This window comes from Penicillium pulvis (genome assembly GCF_028828015.1).
Source record: "Penicillium pulvis strain IBT 33274 chromosome Unknown contig_3_segment0_segment0, whole genome shotgun sequence".
Taxonomy (NCBI): Eukaryota; Fungi; Ascomycota; class Eurotiomycetes; order Eurotiales; family Aspergillaceae; genus Penicillium; species Penicillium pulvis.
Window position 1 is genome coordinate 87,873 of NW_026643077.1, and position 25,913 is coordinate 113,785.

Consider the following 25,913-nt stretch of genomic DNA (forward strand, 5'->3'; position numbering starts at 1 on the left):
CCCCGCCGGACGTCCATATCGCCCTCCTCGATGCATGTCTGGGTACGGAGTAGATCTCAAATCATTGAATAAAGATAAGAACAAGCAATTGAGAGAAGCCTTGGCTCACGCTAGTCCCATTTCAACTTCTCACCACTTCCTAAATGACGGACTAAAAAAAAAGGCCAATGGCGAATTTTAAACATCTGGATTTTTGTATAATCATTCGAAGGGCTTAGAAGCACAGTAAGCTTAGCCCAATCTCGTCTCCCATTGCGAGGAGTTGGCTTAATCGCTAAATCTATTGCAGCAGCCCCATACTATAGATGATCTGCTGACAGCCATGGCAGATCGGAAGTGGGGGGACACTAGATTACTTCATTTCTGCGCGGGAAGGTCTCGCCGAGTCCTAGCCTAGGCTTTCCTCAATTGCGGGGGAAAATCGGCGCAACTCAAGAAATCGTGCCCGGATCCGCTCTGCAAAATCGACAATGCACCGGTCTTCCGCAATAATCTGTAGTTGTACACCGAATCGATACATGGAGAGCAGTTGGTCAATCATTTGATCGGCTTTCTGTTTCAAATTGACGAGGGGCCGTTCGCAAGGGTCTGCATGGCTTTCTGTATGACCGTCTGCACTTCGGGTAGGTCTGTTTTCTTTTTTCAGGGCAGAGGCATCGGATACTGAAACCTTCGGCCTGCAGCTGCTGTTTGCGCCTAACACATCACGCCCCCTAAGCTGGTCATGACCTGAAGGGTTCGTATTGGTGATTTCGATAAGGGTCTCATCTGCGTTGAGATTTATTACCGGCTCCAGATATTGGTCGGTATCCAATAGTGTACATGTGTCAAGAAGATCTGGAAACATTGCCGGATAGTCAATGGCATTTTCAGTACCCTCAGCCAAAAGCTGGCAAAGCTCACTGGCGGCACGAGAATTTAGAACTGGAGAGCAGGAGCGGCCTTCCGATGAGCCCTGCTCACCATAATCTGTCAGGATTTCCTTCATTTGCTTGAGGCGTTCTCCTAGTAGGGGTTCAAGTCAGTGGTGTGACATATACAGTAAATGGGTCCGCAGAAAAGATAATAAAAGATAAACAGAAAGTGCACTGAATATACTTACGTCGTTTACGTTGCGATATTCGGTTTTGGATTCGCCGTCGATCTTTGATATTGACAATACTGTGCAAATCGTCTTCCATAGCCGCAGGATGCACGCATGCTAGTCGCCGGGTTGTAGATCTGAGGGGTAGTCGGGTAGAGGACCCTTCTTTATAGTAGCCATTTTAGTAATTCCCTCCCACTAAAGGTGATGTACAGGGAGCTACTTGGTTCTTTTGTGATGGACTTAGTACTAGCCATGCAAGATAGCAATATTTTCATGAATTATGTGACCAAACATCGCAAATGGCCATGTAGGGACTCGGGAAAAAATACTCCAGGAGTGCTAGCTTGCATCAGTAGCCTCTGGGGCTTTTCGTTTCTGTGTACCACCTTTGCGCGCCGCGCGTCCCTGCCCAGAACCCGATCACTATGATTGAGCCTAGCATATCCTGATGAGATCTTCTCTGCCTGTTAGAAAAAAAAATACAGAATAGACGAAAAGGCAATTTTGATACGGAAACGCTGGTGCACTTGGCTGAAAAGGCCAAGAAATGTAAGAAATTTTGGTGGTTCTCGGGGCTTCGAACAAAAACCAAAGCCAAACAACCTGGACCCACTTCCAGTGCATCAACTAATCAAGAAGAAGAAGACTATTTGCGTTATAATGCCCGAAAGGGGTCCGACGAGTAAAGCGAGACTGAGTGGGGCATAATAATTTACGATGTAAGCGCTAAGCGTACCATTGATACCAAAGACTCTTCGCCCGGTCTATCTCACCGACGATCTTCATGTTTGCGAGCAAGGATATACAGTATCTGGCCAAATACTGTAAGCTACAAATTTTTCATCACACGCTAAAACTGACCACCATAGTAAATGTAAAATAAATTGTCTTTAGCGGTGTAACATTAAATAAGTATTGTAGTTGGCCATAGGGTATTGAAATATTCCAAAACGGCCTGACTAGCTATGCAGGCGGTTGTTGTATTCGTAGCTTATATGGCCGAATACTGATATTTCAAGGCAAAGGTTTTAAGAGAGGAACGGATGGCTTCCCCAGGCCCATGGCCAAAGAGGCTGATCAACGTCAATTGGATTGAATACCGGTGATGGACGTCTACCTAGGCTATGTAGTATCCAATACACCAGCAACGAAAAGGGTATGAGCGAGCGTGAATGAATTGACCCTTTCTAAAGTATTGGCATCGATGAGATAGTTGTTTGACCCTCGTTCCTGGCCTCTGTCATAGTGCGTATCGGAAGTTCTTAGACTCCATATCCGTCATATCCTTGAATCCATCCAAAATTGCCTGAAAGTTGTGGTCATCCGGTTCTTCACTGATAGCCAAAGCGGCGTTCCTCTGGGAATTAACCCATCGCATTCCTACATATGCAAGGGCAGAAAGCACGAATATTCCCGCATAACAGACCAAGAGTCCTGTCAGGGCAGATTTGTAACGCGGGGCCTCACGAGCAAAGAAGATATTTGCTCCAGCCACATTTCCACCAGCGTAAACCGTGAACCATATACCGCTAGCGAAAGCTCGCTTGGTGTGGCCAGCGACATTTGTGGACAGAAGATTCCAGCATACAATAACCGGAGCTCCAACAACATACTGCAACCAAGCACAACCGACGAGAGTCCAGCGGTGGTCCAGGCTTGTGAAACGAATCCCCAACAGCCCACCAAATGGGATCAGGCACACGACGGCGAGTACAATGCAGCGTGAATTGGGCACAAACGTCGCAACCAACCCGCAGATCGGCACGATAACTGCTTCAATGGCACCAAGCGGTAGCTGGAGAATTGTCGCATAGATGCCGCTGAACCCGAAGCCTTCAATGAGAGAGGACGCAAAATTGGACACGCCGCCGTTGATGACACCACAGGCAATGCCGATACCTGCACAGCAGAGTACCTTGACGTCGTACAAGCATTCCAGCGCTTGCCTTGGTTTGATTTCCCGTGTCTTCACTCCAATCATGTTCTCCGCTACCCGTCGGACTGCCACAAGACGCTGGCGATGAGTCAAGAATCGCGCCGAGCTGGGCGAGTCGGGCATCAACCATAGGAATACGACACCGCTCACAAAGTTCAGAAGCCCAATCGTCAGGAAAATGAGCTTCCAGCTCTGGAGAGCGCCATCGTGTGTATGGCCGAGACCAAACCCTAACAGTGCCCCAACTATCGTTGCCATACCATTGGCGCTCAGCCAGATGGCCATACGGAGAGGCTGCTCAGACCGTTTGTAGAACATCGAGGTCAAGACCATCACTAGATTGATGTATCAGTACGCTGAAAAAGGTCTTGATCAAGGTGTGTCCCCACTCACTACATGGACTGACTCCTGCTTCTGCCATTCCCAGCAGAAACCTGAGCACCAGGATTCCGGCATAATTGGTGGCTCCGATGTGCGCTATGACAATGACACTCCACAATAAGAGCATGCAGCCCATATACTTAGCAACGGGAAGTTTCTGGAGCAAGAGGTTTGATGGAATAGCCCAGAATAGATATCCGAAATTGAAGATAGCAGCAACCCACGAGTATCGCTGACCCTCGAGCCCGAGATCCGCCTTGAAAGTATATGCCGAGGCATAGTTTAAAGACAACTTATCTAAAAGGAATTAGTCTCGTATTGAGCAATTTGGAAAGATAGTCCATACCAAGAAATTGAATCACATAGGTAACATAAAGCTGGAAGCTGGTTAGTGACATGACTGCAAGCCGCAGAACATACGTACAATTGGCATCAATCTCCAATCTAGAATCCTCAGAACCTTTCCCCCTTCGGACTCCACTTCTTCGGCCGTCAATTGCTCGGCCTCCACATACAATCCGGCGCCGATGTCGCGAACCTCACCGAGTGCAACGTCTTTGTCTTTAGCTTCCTCTGTCGGATCCACCTTCCCCACTTGGTGCTTAAGATCTTGAGGGTTCATCATGACGCGAGACTGCAGATTGATTCAAGTGAGAATTCTGCCATATCTTTCACAGTTTCAAACACATTCAATTTATAACCTCGAGATCATCCCTGAAAAGAGGGGGTTATCATCGCCAAGATGATAACACGCAAGGTAATCATTGTTGAGAGAGATATGCGGACACTCTCCGCTTGGAATGATTCCCCACTTATGATCCGCGGGACTTGAGCGGACAAGAGTCCGCATCGGGCAACATATAACCTCAATGGCTCAGTCTCTATAATTGAACATCGCAGTCAAGAGGTTTTCATATTGCAAGATGACTGGAACAAGTTCTCAAGGCTTCTCTCTGCTTGATGCAAGCATCGCCGAGCTTCAACATGCCCTCTCGTCAGGATCACTCACCAGCGTGGACTTGGTCTGCCGCTATCTGCGTCGCATTAGCGTCTATGATGCCAATGGACCTAAACTCAGCGCTATTCCGATTCTCAACCCATTTGTTTTCGAAGAGTCCGCCGCTTCAGATGCCCACCGGGCATCAGGACTTCCTCCTCGACCACTAGAGGGAATCCCATTCTTAGTCAAAGACAATATCAAAGTGAAAGGCATGGTAGTCGCCAATGGCTCCCCAGCGTTCGAACATCTTATCGCAAACGAAGATGCCGCTTGTGTACAGCTCCTCCGCGAGGCCGGTGCAGTTCTACTAGGCAGAACTAACATGCCTGCCATGGCATACGGTGGAATGCAGCGCGGAATCTGGGGTCGCGCCGAGAGTCCTTATAATAGTGAATACTTGGCAGCAGCATATGCTTCCGGTTCGTCGAATGGATCGGCGGTCGCTACAAGCTCAAATTTCTGTGCTTTTTCTCTTGGGACGGAGACTGTCTCGTCGGGTCGCTCACCTGCGTCCAATAATGCCGTTGTCGCTTATACGCCTTCCAAGGGGCTCCTCCCACTCCGTGGTGTCTTTCCTCTCTATCCAACCTGTGACGTCCTAGTACCGCACACGAAGACGGTGGCTGATCTTTTCCATGTCCTTGATGTTTTGGCAATCTCTGATCCTAACCCAAAAGGGGACTTTTACAATGAGCAGAAGGTTGTCCCTCTGCCTGCAGTGACAACAATTCGACCCGAGTCCTTCTCCAGTCTACAGGACAAATCATCATTGCAAGGAAAGCGGATCGGTATCCCATCGATGTATATCGGAGGTGACGACTCTTCTATTTTACCCGTCAGTAAAGTGCACACCCGGGCCTCAATCATCAGACTATGGCAAGAAGCCCGGCGTGCTCTCGAGGCAAGTGGTGCCGAAGTTATCGAAACAGATTTTCCTCTCGTAACAACTTATGAGAAAAACGCATCCTCAGGCCAACTTGTGACCGTCGCAAACCTTCCGGAGGGATGGGCAGCCAAGGAACGATGTGAAGTTGTATCGCACGCGTGGGACGATTTTCTAGTGGCAAACGGTCAAAAGGGTCTTGAGTCCTTGACTCGTGTGGATCCTACTACGATCTTTCCTCTCGCACCAGGTTCTGTACTCGGTACACCCGAGGCCGCCAACAAACCACGCTGGGGCGAGATCGTCGAGTATCCGCATAATAAACCACCTTCTATATTCGAAGTTCCCGGGATGCTTCAAGCGATCCAGGCACTCGAAACCGCTCGCAAGGAGACATTCGAGGCGTGGATGGACAACCTGGGTCTTGATGCAGTTGTCTTCCCAGCTATCGCAGATGTCGGTGCTGCAAATGCAGATGTGGACGAGGAAGCTTCTCGATATGCTTGGAGCAATGGCGTCAAGTATTCGAATGGAAACCGGCCTGTACGTCATCTTGGCGTGCCGACTATCTCTATTCCTATGGGTGTGATGGAAGATACACATATGCCCGTCAGTCTCACATTTGCTGGGAAGGCATATGAGGATATCAGTCTCTTACAATATGGATTTGCGTTTGAATTGGCGACGAAATCCCGCGTTCAACCACCTCTTGTGCCCGCTCTTGATTCCGATCACATTCTGGCCAGTGGTTCTGCTCCCAAAAATGCCTCACAGATTCTGGAGATTGTTGTTGAGACACAGACAAAGGAAGTTCGAGATTCAGAGGTCGTTGTTCACATTGAAGGATCTGTGATTGGTGCCACATTTACACACTTACTGTGTTATGTCAATGGCCAACCATGCAATACCACTGTGAATGGCGAGAGATGGTCCCTGAGAACAACGTACCCTGTCTCCGAGAGAGATAACAACTGGGAAAAATGGTCCTCCCCCGCACTGAAGCAGACTCTTGTCCTTATTTTAGCGCACGACGATGCTAGCCCTACAGCTGGGAAGCTAATTATCCTGTGAAGTTGTACACTAAAAGGTTCTATTCCTTTATTGTCATGTAAATCATTGTCATCAAGCCTTAGTCGTTTCACTATATTCCCGTCATTAGGTCATCAGCTAGCGTCTCATATCGCACAGCTCCACCATACATCATATCCTCAATCATGCCCAGGATGGCTCTATGAAGATAGGTTCGCTTGAGTCGCTCGAGGTAGACTTCAGCCTCCTCCAGGCTTAGGGTGCCTGCCCCTGGGGCAATTGCATCTGAATCCCATAGAATTCTGTGTTGTAAGAATTCGAATACCTTCAAATATGGAAGGGCATCACTCCATTCGTCAGTAAAGCAAGCTAGGCTTTTTGTACAGGCTTCAATGGCCTCGGGAGAGTTATAGGATTGGTTTTGTTGCAGGTATGAATTGTCTGCTATTGGTCTTGTCGCCCATATCAGATAAAGAAGCATGATGCCGGCACGAAATTGATACACGAGCTATATAATGTCAGCAAGTCTGTTGGATACTCAGGATGTGCAATACTCACAGCTGACCACGTAAAACATAAGACATGTCCTTCCTCCTGCAAACGACGGTACTTAACACACACCTCCACTACGGCGGCAAAAATCTCTTCTGTTCCTTCATGATCCAGGAAGTTGTGTTTATCTTCCAGCAGGATCAAGATACTGTAGTCATATAATTTTGCCATCCAATTAGGATGGTAGTAGCCGCATGAAACATCTGTCATTCCATACCGAGGAATGTCTTGTCTCCATACATCAAGAGCCGACTTGAGAGAAGAGCTGAAAGCGTCTTGCTCTTCAGTAATTTGCCACCGAGACCTTTCTAGCGACCTTCTTATATTCGCTTGTATCTTTCGCAACCGGAAAAGATGGCTTAGTGCAGGGTTTGTATTGACAGGGGGGTTGAATGATGTCTCCCAGGGTACACATCTAATGCGCGTCAATTCAAGTCCCAGAAATGTTGGTGGAAAGGTGGGAGAAGAAGAATGCCCAGGAGTACTCACATCATCTTCCACCGCTTTGTATGCATCAGAAACAGGCCTATCCCACCCGGACGCAATGATGACATTCAACATATAGCAAGCAATGAACATGTTCTCTGTCAAGACCTCCCCCGAGGCGGCAGTCACCTCTCCATTGGGGTTGGCTCGTGCGTACTTCCGAATCTCCGTCATTGCTGCTGTACAGAATGGCACAATGGAAGCTACACTTGTAGCGATCTCATTTGAGGATGGAGAGTGCAATGCGTAGACGATCAGAAGCAGTGAGGCTTGAACATGCAGAACCATCGATGGATGTCCCACGACATGTGGGTAGTAATTCATGGCCGATGCGTAGAGCTCTTTGGATCGAATCGAATGTGCAGGGTCTCGCCGCATGATGCTACACAATGACGCGCCAATGGCATAGACCATGCGCAGGAAGAAAGTCCGCCATTCTTCTCGTCCGCCTGAATAATCGTCCTTCTGCCAGGATCTCCAGGTGTTTTCATTCAAAAAGGGCCACTCGCGATGAGATATTGAGAAATAAATGTTCGTATAGAGCTCGGTCAGCCACGGGGAGTCGTCACCGATCAATGGATAAACTGGGCTCTTATCAAGGCGGAGGAAATCCAGGGTTTCTTCGTTCAAGGAGAACGTGTCCGTAAATGAAAGCTGTGAAGGAGGTCTGGATATTCGGTCTTGAGACTGTGTAGCAAATAATACCAGTGTGCTGTCATCCGGCATCAAGTCCGGTTTCCAGATTAGTGATTTCTCTCGGCTTGCCCATGGTCGGCACGGAGTGGCAGATGTATCCACTGCAACTGGGTCTGTCTGGACACCGACATCTCGCAATTCAATCGTCGTGCCAGCCGTTCGAGAATGACCCTCGAGCTCGGCCACTGTTCTCTCCAGTTCCTTCAAGTAGGCCAGTGGAACTGTAATGTTATCCCCGGACCGCCGAGACCGGGCCGGTAAACATTCCGCGCCTTTACGGCGGCATTCACCACAGGTAGGTTTGGCATGGTCGCATTTCCGCTTTAAACGGAAACAGCGAGCGCAAGCGATTTCTCTTTGTTTCAAAGGGCGCGACATGCGGGAGTTGGAGAAGGCGAGTGCGGGGGAGAAGTCTGGATATTGATAAGAAGGTTTGGGGCTCCACTCATACTGTATGACACCGTTAAACATGATAGGCTCATCACGGCAAGTTATCTATTGGTTAGTCAGGAATACTACTGATAACATTGGAACGGTGTCTTGTTAAGAAGGTAAGATTGTAGAGGAATAAGACATAAATGCGAAGATAATACCATTTCAGATAAGCATGAAGTGTACAGCTAACATCAATATCATCAGTCGAGCATCAGCGTCAGCTCGGGTGATTGAAATTGCTGCCGAGGCTGTGAAAGATGGCTGCGCCAGAACTACTGTTCGGTGTCCAGTGCCTAGTTCATATATCCGGGATCCATTTACCCATCATGGGATCGTACCCGATCGTCTTGGGCTCGATGTTGAGAGTCTTGAGCATAAATCCCATCGTGAATTCCTGCTGACCTGGTTAGCTCACAGCACAGGCGAGAAAACAACCTCCGACCCTACTAACCTCGTCTGACGTGTCTTCTTGACGACTTGAATCACTCTTCTGATTATGAGCCTGCGGCTCCTCATCGTCCCATCGCATAGCATCGCGTTTGCTGCGCTCCATCCAAGCCGCTATTCCACCCATCCTGGTCACGCGCTCTTGAGCATTGGAGAAAACTTCCTCAGCAGCGTCTTGGCCAGCACGGCGCCATTTGATGATCAAGGCTTCGAGCTCTAAATCTTTGTTGGACGATTCAATTCGAAGTGCTTGGTGGATCGTGTCTCGGTCAGTGCGTAGAGCGGTGATTCGTGATTGGAGAGAGAGTTGTTGCTTCTGTAAGTCTAACAGCTCTGGGTCGGCGGAAGATCGCGTTGGTGTTGTCAGGCCAATGGATCCTGGGATTTGGCGACGAACAACTGGTGAGAATTTCGGCGTAGTTGCAGCTTTCTCTTGAATGTGATTGGTCTGGACTGGAGAGGCTGGTTGGGTTGCGTTCTGGGTGGCCGGGTCTGACGTCAAAGTTGGCAGACTAGCTTGTGTGGAGATGGATCTGCGTAGTGGTGACTTGAATGGCTTCGAGAGTGTAGCAGCAGCGTCAAGGCGGCGACGCTTACGGGGGTTGTGATCATCCATGGTGATGGATGATGATTACAGGAAGAAAGTACAAGTGATAAGATGCTTATCGATAAGGACTATCTAGAGATTTTGTATACATCAATGGCCCACGCCACCAGCCACCCACTGGCCAAATTCAGGGTCACCAGGTTGCGGGAAAAGGCCTCGATCATTGCCTGCATTAGCATTCACATTCACGTTGGCATTAGCATTGGCATTGGCATTTCCATTCACATTCGCCTGGTTCGCAGCATTCTGATTCTGCCGGTTCCTTTGTTGCTGCTGTCGAATATAGACCAATACGAGAAGCGTTGCTGCCAATCCAACAATGAGCAGACCCTCAAGCATGCCTTCATCAATGTCAAACTCGAGGTCGTCGTAGTAGCCGTCCTCATGGTCGGATTCCAGACCACGAGTTCGCATAAAGTCTTCATCCTCGGCATGGGCCTCGTAAAGCTCTTGGTAATAGGCAGCCTCGTCATTTTCAATAAAAGCAGAGAGCCATTCTGTAAACGTGCGACGGGGTTTGGCTTCTAGAAAGAATGTTAAAATACATCCAATGAATCAATTGCGTCGTACTCACCTTCATCATCGCGGATGGGATTGATGTCGCCGTTGGTTATGCGGTTCCAGTATCCTCGAGCTCGCAGCTTCAACAGGCTAAGCTTGACAGGAAGGTAGGCTTCTTTATTAGTCTCTAGAGCCAGATCATAGTACCGTTTGGCCATGTGGAAATCTTGTGCCACGGCCACGCCGTTCTCATGCATCCATCCCAGATTCCAGTAAGCCTGTGCGCTGTGGTGGGCCTCTGCAGCATTATGATAGCAGGTGGACGCCTTCTCAGCATCCGAGACAGCACCGGTGCCAGTAAGGTAGTAATCTCCCATTTTTATCAAAGAATCGATATTCGCTTGCTTGGCGGATCGAGTCCAATAGATCAATGCCAGTGCGGTATTGCGCAATAAAGAGGACCGGGCTTGGTGAAGCCAGGGTAGAATGCCATCGAGAGAAAGCAAGGACCGCTGCTCGTCAAGAAGGTAAGCTACATTAGCCTGGGCATTCTCGTACCCCTGCTCTGCGGCCATCATAGTCGGGATGAGAGCGCCCTCCTTGTCACCAGCCTCGTAGGCCATGTTAGACTCGGCAATTGCTGAGTGCAACTCCTCTGCCTTTTCAGAAACCATCTTGTAATACGCCGCGGCTACACCACAGTGTCTCTGTCTGCCAACGCCAAAATTGGCCATCTCAGCGAGGTAGTAGTAGGCCTCCATCCACCCGTGTCGAGCGGCAATGTCAAAGTAGCGAGCCGCAGTAGCCACGTCGCCTTGATCTAAGAACAACGCACCTAGTCGTGTTTCGGCGGCCGGATAGTCCTGCTCGGCTGCTGATTTGAAGTAATTGGAGGCTTTCCAGGCGTCTTGAGGAACGCCGTACCCATGGAGATACATCAAGCCCACGTGATGCTGGCAAAGATCATCGCCATTTTCCAGGCCTCGCTTAAACCAGAGCAGTGCATGAGAGAAATCTTGCTTCACGCCCTCCCCACGAAGGAACATCAGACCAATATGTCCTGCTGCTTTCGCGGCAACCTTGTCGAGTCCAGCAGGGGGGTTCTGCGTAATGGTACCATCCTTTTTCCAGTATTTTGCGGCAATGAGTCTGAAATACTTCATGGCCTTGTAGAAATTGCGAGGCAGGCCACGAGCACCCTCATAATTCATCTTTCCTAGGGAGAAAGTAGCCGACAGCTGGCCCTTGCGGGACATGAGATCCAAAAACTCCAGGACATCCTCCACGCTGGACTCTTGAGTGGCTTTGTTATGGTCCTTGGCGTTGGGGCCGGAGCTCGACACACTAGCCCCCTCTCCGTAGACGCCTCCCTCCTCATCTGCCCAACGATAAGACTCCCTAACCATGGCGTGGCCGCCCGGTGGGCCAGACCGATAATAGTCCATCGCCTTATCGGCCACCCTCTTATAATAAGCGACAGCATGCTCGCAGTCTTTGGGTGTTCCAATGCCGGTGTGATAGCGATACGCTAGCGTCATCTCCGACTGTGTGTTTCCTCCCTCCGCAGCGAATTCGTGGTACATCAAAGCCTTCGCTTGGTCACGCTCAACCGCATTCCCAATCCCGGTCGCATACATAAATCCAACCATTGACTGGGCCGTACTGTTGCCGTCAAGCCATGCCAAATCACTATACCACATGAAGGCCTCGCTGAAGTTGCGGGGATGGGTGAAGTTGCCATAGAAGTTCATTTCCGCGAGGAGAAAGATCGCGTCTGGGTCCTCATCTTCATCCGCTGCCGCCTTCAGTTCCTCTACAGCTCGTGCGACGGTCGAGCTGGTCTTCCGATCGGTTTTGCCCGTGGCGGGTCCATTCATGAACAGTATCCGGAAGGCTTCGCGGCCGTAGTGTAAGGTGTATCCGAGTAAGCCGCTAGGTTTATCGGTCGGAGAAGTAGCGGGCTTTATGGTTCGAAGAGTATCCCAGGCATTCTGGACTCTTGCTGTAGATAGGAGGAAGCCAGATTAGTACGTTAGATAGGTTGAATCTCCTCACGCGATAAAGTCCGGGGTCACTCACGGCTAATAGCCCGAGGGTCTGTCTCTCCGGGCGCAAATAGGTACTCTTGGTGATCGTTGTCGCCAGCAACATAATTCGATGGAGCATCTGCTAGAGGCGCTTGGGTTGACCCTGCTGTGTACGCGTGTAATAGCACTAGGAAGAGGTCAGCACGCCAAAAGGACTATTTGGAAAGAGAGCTTACGCAGGGTCGGTAATACACTAGCAAATGAAGTCCTCATGATGCTAGAGATGTCTGAGATATCAGGAAAAAGAGTCGCATTGCGACTCTTCACGTAGCACAGGGGAGGTGATGTAGATCCAACGGGCCACTTGGCTTGACGGAGCTTGGTTTTACCGAGGGCGAATCAGCGCTTATCTTAACTAGCTATCAACTTTTCTGGATACTGCGATTGAACTAGACTGCACTTCGAGGCAACATATATGAAGAACACTCATTAAATTCTTTTATTTTATTCAACTCCCTGAGGTTCTGTGTACAGCAGGGGAAAAGATCAAATCAAATACAAAGCCCGAGTACGCTCTTCATGCAAGTAAAAGAGAGAAGAATAAACGTTTATGTAGCCCCGATTCACCAGACGAAAGCTCCAAGTCGCCACTGAGGATACATCCGGTAGGGAAGTATCCCAAAGAACGACCCGAGCATTCATGAGGATTCATTCAGGGCCATCCACCAAGGTGGAAAGGGGAGCAGAAGCCATTCACAATCTCGATGAAAAAACAAACTGCTGAACTAGGGCATCTTGAAGGGGCAAAGAGAGGTAGAAAAAAGAAGAAATGATGAACAGCCTAATGGCTTCGAACGTTGCTAAGAAAACAGATACAGGTGAAAGGGTAGGAAGCCCCCAGATCGTGAAAAATGAAAAATGACTATTCTTTCCCGCAATGTCATATGCGAGATGGTTCTTTTTGTGATTTATCTGAACTGTTTGTTGGTACAATGGTACAGCACGAGCCCCGATTGAGCAAGCCGTATCTGTCCAAACTTCACTGGCGTGGAGACCTGTTCGAATTGTTAGCTACAAAATTCGTTGTAGCCAATGCTTAAGAGTAGAACTTACGTTGGGCTGTAGGCCGGGGAGGTGGGGCTGTAGCCAGGGGAAGTAGGCGACGTCGATGATCCAGCAAAATTAGGAGAAGTCGGCGAATATGACTGGGGGCTCGTAGGAGACCATCCAGGGGACGTAGGTGTGTACTTCGGAGAAGTGGGAGAGGTGGGGGATAGGTGCCGACCGCCACCGAGCGCAGGGCTGGTGGGGCTGTAGCTAGGAGACGTCGGGCTAAAGGCTGGCGAGGCCGGACTGAAGCTGGGAGACGTCGGGCTGTAGTTGGGAGACGTAGGCGAGAACCCAGGCGAAGTCGGCGAGTATGAAGGCGACGTAGGGGACGCTTGGCCATACGCTGGCGACGTCGGCGAGTAAGCCGGAGAAGTCGGAGCGAACGATGGGCTCGTGGCGGGCGAGAAACCAGGAGAAGTCATCGAAATACTCATACCAGGCGAGGTGGGAGAATAACTCGAGGTCGGAGAGTATCCAGGGGAAGTAGGACTGGTGTTGAAGGGGCTGCTGGGGGAGTAGGCACCAGGGCTGCGAGCGCCAGGACTGAAGCTGCCACCAAGGCCATAATCAGACTTGTATTGAGTAAGCCCACCAGGAGTTTCGGCGCCAGCCTGGCGGATAGGCGAGAAGGCTGAATCTGGGTCGCCATCGGCGAAGTATGGAGAGCTAGCCATGGGGGATCCAGTGTCGTACTGGGTGGAAGCACCGTCATTAATAATGGCGTTCTTGGAGCCAAGAGGTTCCATAATACCATGGCGGTTATTTGACACAACCGTGTTCAGCAGGTTCTGATCGAGGTAAACGTCAAACTCGCCCGTTCCAGCGGGGGCCATCTGTCCAAGAATCAGGTTCTCTGACACACCACGGCAGTCATCAAGCTCTCCGAAAGCGGCAGCCTCGAGAAGAATCTCGACGGTCTCTTCGAACGAACAGCGCATCAACGCACCGTTGTCCGCACGGTTGATACCGTGACGAGTAACGGGGGTCAGGTAACCTCGTACGGTCATGACATCAACCAGAAGAGCCAAGTGACGGTGGTTGACATAGGAACCGTCGAAGGCCAACACCTGGGTCAACTCACGGAGCACCGCAGTACGCGCAGCCTCGATACCAAAGACTTCGAAAATCTCGATGAACTGGTTAGAGTATGTACGCGTAGCGTCCACGCCAGGAATGGCAAGAACCGGAGCAAGAGCGGAACCACTGGTCTCGAGAACCCATTCCTTGCAAAGGGGATCAGACTTGCTTGTGAACAGAGTGCCATCCTCGAGGACGCGAACAATGCCCTTCTCGTTGATGAATGCACGTTCCACGCCAGGGACACCACGAAGAGTCAACGTGTCAAGAAGATGCTGCTCGAGCTTCTTCAAGGTTACATCGTACTCAACGTCATCATCTTCGTCGTCCTTATGATCTTGGATTTGACGGATACGAATAACTTGCTCATCGGCGTTGTTATCACTGAAGATGACAGCGATATCCCGAGGGTATGCCTGCTTAATCTTGGAGGCGACTTCCTGCACTGTGAGGCCTTTATCGAGAAGCTTGGGCCGACTGAGGATGATACGGAGAAGCCACTTGGACTGGTGAGCCGGGTCCTCACCAACGTCCTCGGGGATGATGAAATAAGATTCCACCATGTCCCGATCGTTCTCGATGACAGTAGACTGGATCTCGGGATCATAGTAGATCTCAGTTGCCTCGGTGACGGATCGTAAGCTGGTGTGCTCGACAACACTTCGCAACTGCTTAGCACCCTCCTTGTTGAAGGTCTGGTGAGGTTCTTGGTAGACAGTCATAGACGGTGTCTTGATGTTGGTAGCCACGTTCAAGATTTCCTTGAGACGAGGCACACCCAGAGTGACGTTCTTGGATGAAACACCAGCAAAGTGGAAGGTATTCAGTGTCATCTGAGTGGCGGGCTCACCAATCGACTGGGCTGCAAGGACACCAACCATTTCGCCGGGGTTGGCCACCGCGCGGGCGAAGCGACTCTCGATAGCTCCAATAACGTGCTGGAAGGCCAGCTTGTTGAGAGAGTAATCGGTGACAAGTCGTCGGAAAGCGAGACGGCTGCGCAGCTGAGCTTTGAAAAGCAGAGTCGCGTTGTCCTGAGCCTCACGCGAGATAGGATCATCACCACGGACAATCAAAAGTCGGTCCAGAAGAGCCTGAACTTGAGGAATAACCTCAGCAGGGTGCAGATCGCTAATGGTACCCTCACGGATACGGAAAGTAGTTCTCGCCATCTCGAGAATTCTTTGAATATTGATAGGAAGTTGCATCATTTCTTCGTCTTCCTTGCAGACAGTACGAAGGAAAGCGCGGTCCTTCAGGATTGCCTCCCATTCTTCGTCGAAGTACTTCTGAACCTCCATATCACCCGCAATTTCATTGGCTTGTTCCAGCACGTCAGGGCTAAGACTGCGCTCAGGGTCCATGACATCAACACGGAAGCGATCCAGCAGCTTCTCATCAGAGCATCTGATCGTATCAACTCGCTGGTTCTCAATGTGCGCGCCATCCAGTCCGTCCTCTCCGTAGATAAATTGAATGATATCGCCGAGGGAGTTGCGGACAGTGCCGTCATACTTGACCATGACCTCTTCCAGAGCCTTGACTAGCTTACGTTGAATGTAACCAGTTTCAGCGGTCTTGACCGCAGTATCAATCAAACCTTCACGACCCGCCATGGCGTGGAAGAAGAACTCAGTGGGGGTCAGACCACGCAGGTATGAGTTCTCGACAAAACCACGGGATTCAGGGGAATAGTCATCCTTGGTGAAGTGGGGCAAGGTGCGGTACTTGAAACCAAAAGGAATACGTTTGCCTTCCACGGACTGCTGTCCCACAACAGCCGTCATCTGGGAAATGTTGATGGTGGAACCCTTGGAACCGGAGCGAGCCATCTGAATAGCGTTGTTCAAATCCTTCAGACTCTGCTCGGTAGCAGCACCAGCTTCATCACGGGCGTTGTTGAGAGCACGAGAAACTTTACTCTCAAATGTCTCACGAACATTCATACCAGGCAATGCCTCGAGAGTGTTCTCTGTAGCACTAGCAGTAATCTGCTCGACTTCATTCTTCCGCTCACGGACGGCCGCCTCAATCTTCTCAATGGTGCGACGATCGGGAATCGTGTCACCGATACCGATACTGAAACCATGGTGGAGAAGCCAATAGTTGACAATTCTCTGGGCACCGTTGAAGAAGTGAACAGCCTGGTCAGGTCCGTACTCATTGAAAATGGTATGGATAACACCACCGCCACTTGCGCCAACGGTCTTTTTCGAGAGCATACCATACAGCAGCTGTCCGCCATGGATCAGCAGACCACCATCATTAAGAGGACTAAATTTCTCGGAGAGTGGCTGACTGTCCTTGTCGATACGAAGAAGGTTAAGACCAGAGGGGAATGCCATACTGATGATCTGCTTTCCGGTCCAACGCGGACGAGGCTTCAGGATTGCGGGAGGAGGAATGACACCATCCCATTCAGGGACCCAGAGCATGACGTTCATAACCTGATCCTTGGAAAGGAAGATGTCACGACGGCAAAGCTTGTAGATACCGCAAAGACTGTCCTGGACAATACCCATGAGAGGACCATTGCGCTGGGGGGACACAATGTTCTTCGGAACGAGAGCCAGTTCTGAAAGCTCGGCGCGGGCCTCCTCACTTTGAGGAACGTGCAAATTCATCTCGTCACCATCGAAATCGGCGTTGTAGGGAGATGTGACAGACAGGTTCATTCGGAAGGTGGAGAATGGCATAACACGAACACGGTGACCCATCATAGATTCCTTGTGCAGCGAGGGCTGACGGTTGAACAAAATAACATCGCCGTTGTCAAGGTGGCGCTCGACCTTCCAGCCGTAAAGCAATTGCTGGGCACCAGCACGCTTGGCGTGACGAAGATCAATACGCTCACCATTGTCTCGAACAATGTACCGTGCACCAGGGTGAATGTTGGGTCCGTTTGAGACCAACGCCTGCAACTTCTCGATGTTGTAGGGAGTCACCACCTCCGGATAGGTCAAGATTTTCGCGGTGGAAATTGGCACACCGACTTCCTCGAGAGACAAGTTCGGATCGCCAGTAATGACAGTACGAGCCGAGAAGTCGACACGTTTGCCCATCAAGTTCTGACGCAGACGACCTTCCTTACCCTTAAGACGACTGCGCAAAGCCTTGACAGGTCGGTTTCCCTTTTGCATAGCTTTCGGTTGACCAGCAATGTCGTTATCCATGTATGTAGCGATGTGGTATTGCAATAGGGACTCGAATTCACGAATAACGTGTTCCGGCGCACCCTCTTGTTCACAGCGCTGGACATTCTGATTCGCGCGCACAATTTCAGCCAGCTTGTAGGTCAAATCATCCTCACCGCGAGAGCCACTAGTAGCTCCCATCATGACACTGGGACGGACTGTGGGGGGTGGGACGGGAAGAACGGTAAGAATCATCCATTCGGGGCGGGCGTAGTCGTTGCTGAGACCCATAATGCGCACTTCTTCGTGGGAAATGTTCCGGAAGATGTTCAGAGCCATACCCGGGGTGATCACCTTCTTCTCCGGCTGTGCCATATCATCCTCCATCATGCTCTTGCTGGGCTTCCATGTGCCGACGAGAGTGATTCCCTCCTTTCGAACGGTAGGTTGGGCGTTACCACATCCACCGTGCAAGTGTTTCTTCTGGCCCTCCTTTTGGTATTCATCATCGTCTGCTGATGGATCAGCCTCACAGATCAAAACGTCCTTTGAAAGTCGCCAGATATGATCGAAGCGTCGTTTCGGGTCTCGCATGCGAAGAGCTTCCAAAAATTTAGAATCGGACTGGTCTCATTGTCAGTAAAAACATGCCATGTAAGATTTGCCATCCCCAAAGGGATGACTAACCGTATTAGCTTTAATCTTTCCACAGTTGTGGCAGACAGTCTCCAAAAGCTTCTTAATTTTGGTCAAGAAACCTGAGCGGAAGAGAAGAAGAACAAGATGTCAGCATACGCGTGCTCTCTCCGACTCAATATTTACGAAACCCACCGATGTGAAACACAGGAGATGCGAGCTCGATGTGACCGAAGTGTCCGGGACACTCTTTCGGGCCCTCTTCGCAAGTCTCGCAGTTGTACTGGCGATCAATCGTACCCAGGCGCGGGTCATTCACACCTTTGGTCCGAGGGCGCTGCCGTTGTTCATCCTGTTTGTTTCGGGTGTTAATTACTTGCTTCAATCCACAATCGAGCTTTTGGGGTCGATTTGAGAGATGGTGGGTTGCCATACCATTGTCTCTGGATATTCAACGTGCACGACACTCATCCGCTTAATATCCTCGGGCGAAAAGAGGCCAAACTGAATCTCCTTCACCGTGCGCAAAGGCGCCTTGGAGAAGGGAAAGAAGACGTTGGACATAGTTGCGGTGATAGGATGTAAAAAGTGAAGGTAATCGGGATCGACGAGTCGAGCGCGGAAGTGAGATAACGAAGGATCTGGGGATCGTTAACGCGCAAAAGCTGAAGAGACCGACTGGACCGATGGCCGAGAGTCAAAATCACACGAAGCGACGATGAAATGAAGGTGGGGTTGAAAGTAGCTGGCCGGCTGAGGCCTTTGGCAGCCCTTGCCACGAGGGCGCCGGCGACCTGGAGTCCCCGGAGTCACGAAGCCCGAAAAAGGAGGGAAAGAGGAGAGATGCCGCTAGTGGTCGCGAAATGGTAGACTCTTGAAGAGATATCGCGATGGGGAACGCGATATTCTTGGATGGGGAGGTGATGGCGGGCGTGTCGGGGGAGGTTGAAAGGGAGATGGTGAAGGTTGCCTCACCCGCTGATGGGGCTCGAGTTTTCCCTGGACTCACTAGCGCGACCGGCGCTGGTCGACGGGTACTATATGTGGAAGGCGGTGAATTCACACAGAACGGGGCAGAATCACTTAGATTCACTTTGTTTCCAATCACGATTCCATCTTTCTTGTACCTTAAATACACTAATTCACTGGGTCTACTGGTACACCGAGATGGTTTCCTTCTCCAGCTTCACCCACATGAAGATAACATATAAGATATTTCAACAGGCACATCATTGAACTTAGAATCTAGTATGCTCCAAGAATTGGCCCTTACTCTACTTGGGTGTGGGCCGCGTAGAGTTTGGTCTAGGTGCTTCTACTTTTAATATTGCTGTCCACGGGTAGCCATTGAAGTTGCGGACACTAGTCACCACGTAATCTAGCAACTGGAAGCTACCCGCTTTCTGCTTTGTTAAAGTGGCAGTGCTTGAATATACTTGAACATTCACCTATACATCACAGTGAGGTTCTAGGCCTTACGATCATCCTGGGATATATATCTGACGGACTGTTGTTGTCCCTTGATCGTTTAGACTTTCATTTAACAAGACTGTGTTGGGATAGTGACCCTAAGACAAAAACCAATAAGCCTTTCAGACCTAGATAGGTAAACAACAATTTCTCGAATATCCTTCAACAGTTAGAGGCTCTCCAAGGTAGATGATCTATAATGATGATGCTCACCGCCTTCTGGAAATCCTCCGGGCAGATCAAATATAACAACCTTATCGCACTGTCATTGTTTCCGCTCATTGCATTGTTGTGAAAGTCACGAGATCTCATTGCCCAATCTCGGTGCCACATGCTTGTTCTCTAATATCCTGGCCGTTCTTCCAGGCTGGGAATTACCTCTGAGAACAGCGCGTCCTCCGGGCCCCCCGCCGTAATGAACCTCTCGCTCGTTGATCCATTTGTCCTGGCCCAGGAATATCCCGATACTCTGACTGAGAAACTAAGTACGCAATACCTATAAACCACTCCTTTCCTAATGTTACATACTAAGTATATCCAGGCAGCGGTCATGCAACCTGCCTTCGTTTCAACCACACTGGCGACTATCTAGCATCCGGTCGAGTACGTACACCTTGAACGGAATCATAAGTCGCACATGAAATCGGTGACAGCTGACGGTAATATTATCTAGGTTGATGGTACTGTGGTTATTTTTGACATTGAGACCAACGGTGTCGCGCGAAAGCTCCAAGGCCATACTCGCCAGATCCAGTCTCTTAGGTTATTATTCCCCCTCCCCCCCACATCATAGGTCCAGGTTACTGATGGTTTGACTAGCTGGTCGCGATGTGGTCGCTACCTCCTAACCTCATCCCAGGATTGGAAGTGTATTTTATGGGACCTAGAGGATGGCTCACGCATACACACCGTCCGATTTGAGGCACCAGTGTATATTGCGGAGCTGCACCCATTTAACCAGTATAGCACACCTTTCCCCCTTCGTGCCATTCTCCATCTGCAGATGACTAACCATACTTTCAATATCTCTCAGTCTCCTCTTTGTGGCTTCACTCTTTGAAGATCAACCCGTCCTGGTCGATATTTCTAAAAGAACACCAGTCAAGCGTATCCTACCCACCGCCCCCTTCCGACCCGATAGCGAAGAAATAGACCCAGCGGCAGCAGCTAAGCGAGCTGCACAAGATGCCAAACAATCAACCTGTGTCACCATCTTCTCAGCATTCGGAAACCACATCATCTCCGGTACATCAAAAGGGTGGATCAACATCATCACAACCGAAACGTGCAGGACAATTCACTCCATGCGCCCCTGCAATGGAGTCGTGATTCTCCTCCGTCTTGCCCGTAACGGACGAGACCTACTGCTCAACAGCTCGGACCGTATTATCCGCACAGTTCTCATGCCCGACCTTTCCCAACTCGGGACCGACCTCGAAGAATCCAACATCAAACTCAATGTCGAACACAAATTTCAGGATGTCGTCAATCGTCTGAGCTGGAACCATGTGACGTTTTCCTCTACCGGTGAATTTGTCTGCGCGTCAACCTACATGAACTCAGACATCTACATTTGGGAACGCCGTCACGGATCCCTCGACAAGATCCTCGAAAGTCCCCAGGAACTCGGCGTGGTGGAGTGGCACCCTACACGGCCGATGATTGTAGGCTGCAGCTTGGAGACTGGATGCATATACACGTGGTCGATCATCAGTCCACAAAAATGGTCCGCCCTGGCGCCTGATTTCGGTGAAGTCGAGGAGAACGTCGAGTACGTCGAGCGCGAGGATGAATTCGACATCCACCCGGCTGAACAGGTTCATCAACGCCGTCTGGACCTGGAGGATGAAGAGCCCGATACTGTCACCGTAGATTCGGCCAAGGATATGACCGATGCAGATCTAGCGAGTGCCTTTCGTGTTCCTGTCCTCCTGGACGTCTCGGACAGCGAGAGCGGGGAAGACATCATCGCCGTTGGCCCTGGAACCATGCGCCGACGAACCCCTGGTGCAAGCCGGGAAGCAACTGATCCGGACGTGGAGAAGGACACTTCTGCTAATGGTACTTCTCGAGGAGCAGCTCGAAAGCGCCGGCGCTAAAAGTGGCTCCTTTGTTCAATGAATTTCTCATTTGCATACCAGGCGTTCTGAAAGGTTATTCATGATCTTGGTGTTTGTGGAGCCGAATTTTTGTACTGTCGTAGCATCAGGTGATGCACTCTGATACAACAACCATCTCCGAAAAGAAGCATCATGACCTTACGTCTCGGTGGCTTCAAAGCATACTGTATGAATCTATGATATCAATACCCATTTTGAATGACCAAAATACACCATATACCTTTGTGCTGCTAAGGCAAATGATTGTACGGAAATATCAATGCGCATGTGCAACTCGCCGCGGGGCTCGAGTAGCATCCATACAATGTAGTAAATTGAAGATGATTTGGAAGTCAGAGATTCATGTTCATAGATATTTTATATGCCATGCACTGAATATAAGAGCTACAAGAAGGTATCAAAACAAAGTCCCAAATGAAGTTTCTCAAAAAATCAAGACCAGTTGTCTGGCTAGCAAACTCAACCACAGAAGTTAAGGTGAGACACCTGGGTATATACCACAAGCCGGAGCAAAGAAAATTCCAAACGCCACGAAGATGCTAAAGGCAGCATGTAGAAAGCAAATCATGATATGATCTCTTCAATCCTTTTTCCTGTTCGACTCCATCAAGGTATGTGGAACGAGAGCAGAGAATCGTATTGTCATAATCTCCACAGAACTTGATTACCACCATTGTGGCTGATTTTTCGTTGCTTGGAGGTCGAAAAGAAGAGAGGGTTGATCATAGTCATCCGCCTTTGAAAGTTTTTGAATCAAAGCAGATGTTGGGCGTATCAGGAGGGGAATTTAATCGTTATAAAATGGAGTCTTGGGTGATCCCGTCGAGGGGGGGGGAAAAAAAGCTTCAAGGCACCTCCAGGGCACCGATCACAAAGCTAATTGGCAAGCGGCTTGCGCGCCTGGTAGATATTGAGGACGTTATAACAGTGAATGTCCTTGTTGAACGCTTCTGACTTGACATCGGTCGCGATACGCTGAATTTTATCGACTGGCCATTGATAGGTCCGGGAGAAGGTGGCCAAGCTGAGAGCCTCAATACTCTCGGACATGGCCAGGTTGTACCACCGAGCCACCTTGCGCTCGTGCTCATCCTTGTGCCAGGGGTTCAGCGGCAACCCGACTATCTGGTGGTCAATTTCCGTAAAGCCCGCATCTTGCAAGTTGCGAATGGCCTCGCGGGAGCTGTGTGCGATCGGTCGATTCCGTTCTTCGCTGGCATGTTTCAGGGCGTTGTACCAGTGACGCAAGGCGAGTCCATCCATCGAACGGTCGTCGCAGCGAGGCTCAAAGTCGATTTCCACTTGTTCAAACCAGGCCCCCGGACGAAGATGGTCAAAGATGCGTCGGTACAGGGATGGCCAGCTTTGCACGCTCCCGGATCCCATCTGCAGGTGGATCAGATCCCAGGAATCCTCACCCATCGCCCAGGGCCCCTCAAAGTCGAATGGGGCATGGAAGTCGCAATTTTTGGGCCGATTGGTCGGTTGAATGGGTGATAAATCGGTGCCGACCACAAAGGAATCAGGGTATTTATTGGCGACCTCGATACACCAGAGGCCCGTCCCACAACCTAGATCCAGAATACGCGAATTATTGGGATGCGGCGCATAAATCAACCCATCCGATGCGCGAGCGACGGTCAGGACTTTGTGGAAGATATCCAGTCGGTCCTGTTCCGTTTCATCACAAGGGAGGAAGTACATGCCCTTGTGATAACCATGGTAGAGGCGTCCATTCTCTTCTACCGGGGGGTATTTCTCGGGTATTCTGGAGACACATCGTCAGTGATTTGAAGTCCCACACTATCCCTTACAAACATACTTGCGATTGTTGATGATGACCGGTGGTGATGGGCGCGAGGCGTGTGAGATGAGGGATGAATGAGACGCGACCGAGCCATTACTGGTGAAACGACCAACACGAAGATCCTTGTCGCGATCGCGGTCCCTCTCCGATGGATCTCGATCGGTAATGACATAAATGTCCATGGCGGTGGAGGTTTGTCGCGAGGAGGCCCGCTCACTCGTGGAAACGGACTGGGAGTGATAGTACCTTGAGCGACCGGCATCACTGGCGGGCGTAGACTCTGACTTGTATCTCTTCGGAGGGGGTGGTGAAGAAGCCATTGGGGGCAAGTGTCGTAGACGATTATCGTCGATCGGCAAATGCCGTATGCGGTCGTCGAGAGGCATGACGGGTAGGGCTTTTGAGATTCAGGCGGTTCCAAGCAGTTCAGGAGGGGGTCGCACAAGCGGGTAGGATGACGACCGAACAGAGTCACGACAACGAAACAGTCAATGGACCCAGCCACCAAAGCAACTAGGAGCGCGATTTGCAGGGGAACGATCGAGATCGCAAAGAAACGAATGAATATTGGACGTAGGGGCTTGGGACCCTCTTCACTTCCCGTCCAGCATCCCAGGGAGTTTCCCAAGACTAAGGTTGAAGCTCTCTGGGATTGGGATTGGGATTGGGATCCACGGGTAGCGGGGGCGGATAAAGCAGCCGGAACCAAAGATGGGGGAGGAAAGAGGAAAGAAAATGAAAGGAAAGGAACAGGATCTTAGGGGCAAAATGAATCCCAATACAAGGTTTGGGCTAAAGTGTGTTCTTTGTTACATTACGCGCTTGAAAAAAGAACCTTGTATAAGCTCTCGGGTTTTCATGCCTCTGTATTTACTCCGTACTGTAATCCTCGCTTGATCGACTTGACCCACTGTCACGGGCGGGAACGCGGACCGTCTGGAGCCTACACATTCTGCCTTGAAGGCAAGTCTACAGAAAACCCAAGGGAGTGGTGCGCAATGACGCTAAGCCACGACGAGTCCCGTGCAATCCCTGTGACTCCCAAGGCCAGAGTACTGGGTCCTTTCCTTGACTGACTCGAGTTGGCCCCCGGCTTGGGCCTTAACTCCATCATCCACCGGGATTGCTGACGGAAATCCCCCCTATAACCCGCTTCCTTTCTCCATCTGGGCCTTCAAATTCGATGGTACCGAGATACGGTTTGGGGGCCAAATCCAAGAACAGATCCACTTCTCCCAATCAAAAAGGGCAAACTCAACGATTGAGCTCATCTGACAAACCCCCTCCTTTGTGGTACGTTTCCTGTTCCACGGTACGCGCTTGCTCTTCAGCTCCCTTGCAGGCTTATGGCCCAGCACTGCGAACACTCCCCACTTCGCTTGCATGACCCTCGGGATTTGCTCTGTCGATCGTGCACTAATGTCCTTAAGTTCCCTGGAACGCGCTCCAGGGATTGGTTCATCTACGTATTTGGAGATCTAATCCCCGCTTACGTCAGACTTGATCTATCTCAAAGAAATTCTTCCTGTAAAGATCTGCACTGCCTGGGACCTATCAGCCGAATCTCCCCTAAAAGGCTGGTCGCTCATCACACCGCGCTTCCCCAGCCACTGACCGACTACCCTATTGAAGAGCTCAGGTGGAATTGTTTGACTTTATCAGCAAATCTGAGCAAGGAGTTTCATCCATTTCCCTTTGTTAGCCACAATATTGCTATAGTTGTCTTGTCACGACGGACAATTATCTGGTCTTTTCACCGCGCTAGGATCATCCCTTACGCAAATTGTGATCGCCCCGCGCTCATCTCCCGTACGATCGATGAGACGTCAATTTAGAAAGCTACCGGATCTCAGCCAGGTAGAAAGCTAGTCAAAGATATAGTTCTTAAATCAATTGCGCCATTCCCGCTCTTTGGGGGCTCTGTCTCAACTGGTACCTTTTCCTTCCTACTCTTACCCGTAACTACTTGACTCCAGGGATCAGCTGGGCGGGTATCGGAGAATTTCTGCACTCTCATGCAAGGACATCGGTTCGGATCGTACCTAGTCTGTAGACTTTGCGGCCAAACGCAACCCAGGCTCAGGCGGCTGTGGTGTAGCAGGAGCTAATCACTGATAACGATAGATATTGATACAGCGCATTATGCCTGTCGCATTGAAACTATGAACACAACTGACGATTACGAGACTCCGCTGTAAGAAATTTGACTACTTCGATCTTCAGTGGAATCATTGTGCTTACGTTAGTACCTAAATGCTACGACAGCTCATCACAGACAACCGTTCCCCAGCTTCAATCTATAGCGTGACTTCTGACTTCGGATCTCTGACATGAATTAGATCGGTCCCCTCGTCTTAGCCCCCTTAGTGGACTATATGGTCGTCGCTCCGTGTTGAATTCTGGGAATGTATTCTCTTCACTCTATGCCACGTTGGCTATCAGTATCTCAGCCCCAAACGGGTTCTTGCGTTAGGTTACTATCCGGCATACGA

At 50.2% G+C, this 25,913-nt stretch overlaps 8 protein-coding genes across 8 annotated transcripts; 2 read left to right on the forward strand and 6 right to left on the reverse strand.

The window, feature by feature from the left end:
* Positions 1–388: 388 nt before the first annotated feature.
* N7503_006183 (uncharacterized protein) lies at positions 389–1,181 on the reverse strand (the record flags this gene model as incomplete). The annotated part of the gene is made up of 2 exons (XM_057065730.1): positions 389–1,005; positions 1,103–1,181. The coding sequence occupies 2 exons, from the start codon at positions 1,179–1,181 to the stop codon at positions 389–391; spliced, it is 696 nt and encodes a 231-aa protein (XP_056921199.1).
* Positions 1,182–2,327: 1,146 nt separating this feature from the next.
* Positions 2,328–4,029, reverse strand: N7503_006184 (putative MFS allantoate transporter; the record flags this gene model as incomplete). The annotated part of the gene is made up of 4 exons (XM_057065731.1): positions 2,328–3,358; positions 3,417–3,701; positions 3,751–3,781; positions 3,829–4,029. 4 exons carry the CDS (start codon positions 4,027–4,029, stop codon positions 2,328–2,330), a joined length of 1,548 nt encoding a protein of 515 aa, XP_056921200.1.
* Positions 4,030–4,327: 298 nt separating this feature from the next.
* N7503_006185 (amidase family protein) lies at positions 4,328–6,358 on the forward strand (the record flags this gene model as incomplete). Its single annotated transcript, XM_057065732.1, has 1 exon — positions 4,328–6,358. One exon carries the CDS (start codon positions 4,328–4,330, stop codon positions 6,356–6,358), a length of 2,031 nt encoding a protein of 676 aa, XP_056921201.1.
* Positions 6,359–6,428: 70 nt separating this feature from the next.
* Positions 6,429–9,548, reverse strand: N7503_006186 (putative DNA repair protein Dds20/Mei5; the record flags this gene model as incomplete). The annotated part of the gene is made up of 4 exons (XM_057065733.1): positions 6,429–6,824; positions 6,875–8,463; positions 8,807–8,879; positions 8,937–9,548. 4 exons carry the CDS (start codon positions 9,546–9,548, stop codon positions 6,429–6,431), a joined length of 2,670 nt encoding a protein of 889 aa, XP_056921202.1.
* Positions 9,549–9,629: 81 nt separating this feature from the next.
* N7503_006187 (ubiquitin ligase complex subunit HRD3) lies at positions 9,630–12,340 on the reverse strand (the record flags this gene model as incomplete). Its single annotated transcript, XM_057065734.1, has 4 exons — positions 9,630–10,063; positions 10,114–12,042; positions 12,120–12,254; positions 12,304–12,340. The coding sequence occupies 4 exons, from the start codon at positions 12,338–12,340 to the stop codon at positions 9,630–9,632; spliced, it is 2,535 nt and encodes an 844-aa protein (XP_056921203.1).
* Positions 12,341–13,106: 766 nt separating this feature from the next.
* N7503_006188 (DNA-directed RNA polymerase II subunit RPB1) lies at positions 13,107–18,588 on the reverse strand (the record flags this gene model as incomplete). Its single annotated transcript, XM_057065735.1, has 5 exons — positions 13,107–13,122; positions 13,181–18,012; positions 18,076–18,146; positions 18,220–18,376; positions 18,460–18,588. 5 exons carry the CDS (start codon positions 18,586–18,588, stop codon positions 13,107–13,109), a joined length of 5,205 nt encoding a protein of 1,734 aa, XP_056921204.1.
* A 1,321-nt stretch (positions 18,589–19,909) lies between these two features.
* On the forward strand, positions 19,910–21,593 carry N7503_006189 (Set1-mediated histone H3-K4 methylation subunit Swd1; the record flags this gene model as incomplete). Its single annotated transcript, XM_057065736.1, has 5 exons — positions 19,910–19,979; positions 20,036–20,097; positions 20,168–20,256; positions 20,314–20,454; positions 20,528–21,593. The coding sequence occupies 5 exons, from the start codon at positions 19,910–19,912 to the stop codon at positions 21,591–21,593; spliced, it is 1,428 nt and encodes a 475-aa protein (XP_056921205.1).
* Positions 21,594–22,490: 897 nt separating this feature from the next.
* On the reverse strand, positions 22,491–23,807 carry N7503_006190 (class I SAM-dependent methyltransferase; the record flags this gene model as incomplete). Its single annotated transcript, XM_057065737.1, has 2 exons — positions 22,491–23,382; positions 23,437–23,807. The coding sequence occupies 2 exons, from the start codon at positions 23,805–23,807 to the stop codon at positions 22,491–22,493; spliced, it is 1,263 nt and encodes a 420-aa protein (XP_056921206.1).
* Between the last annotated feature and the right edge of the window lie 2,106 nt (positions 23,808–25,913).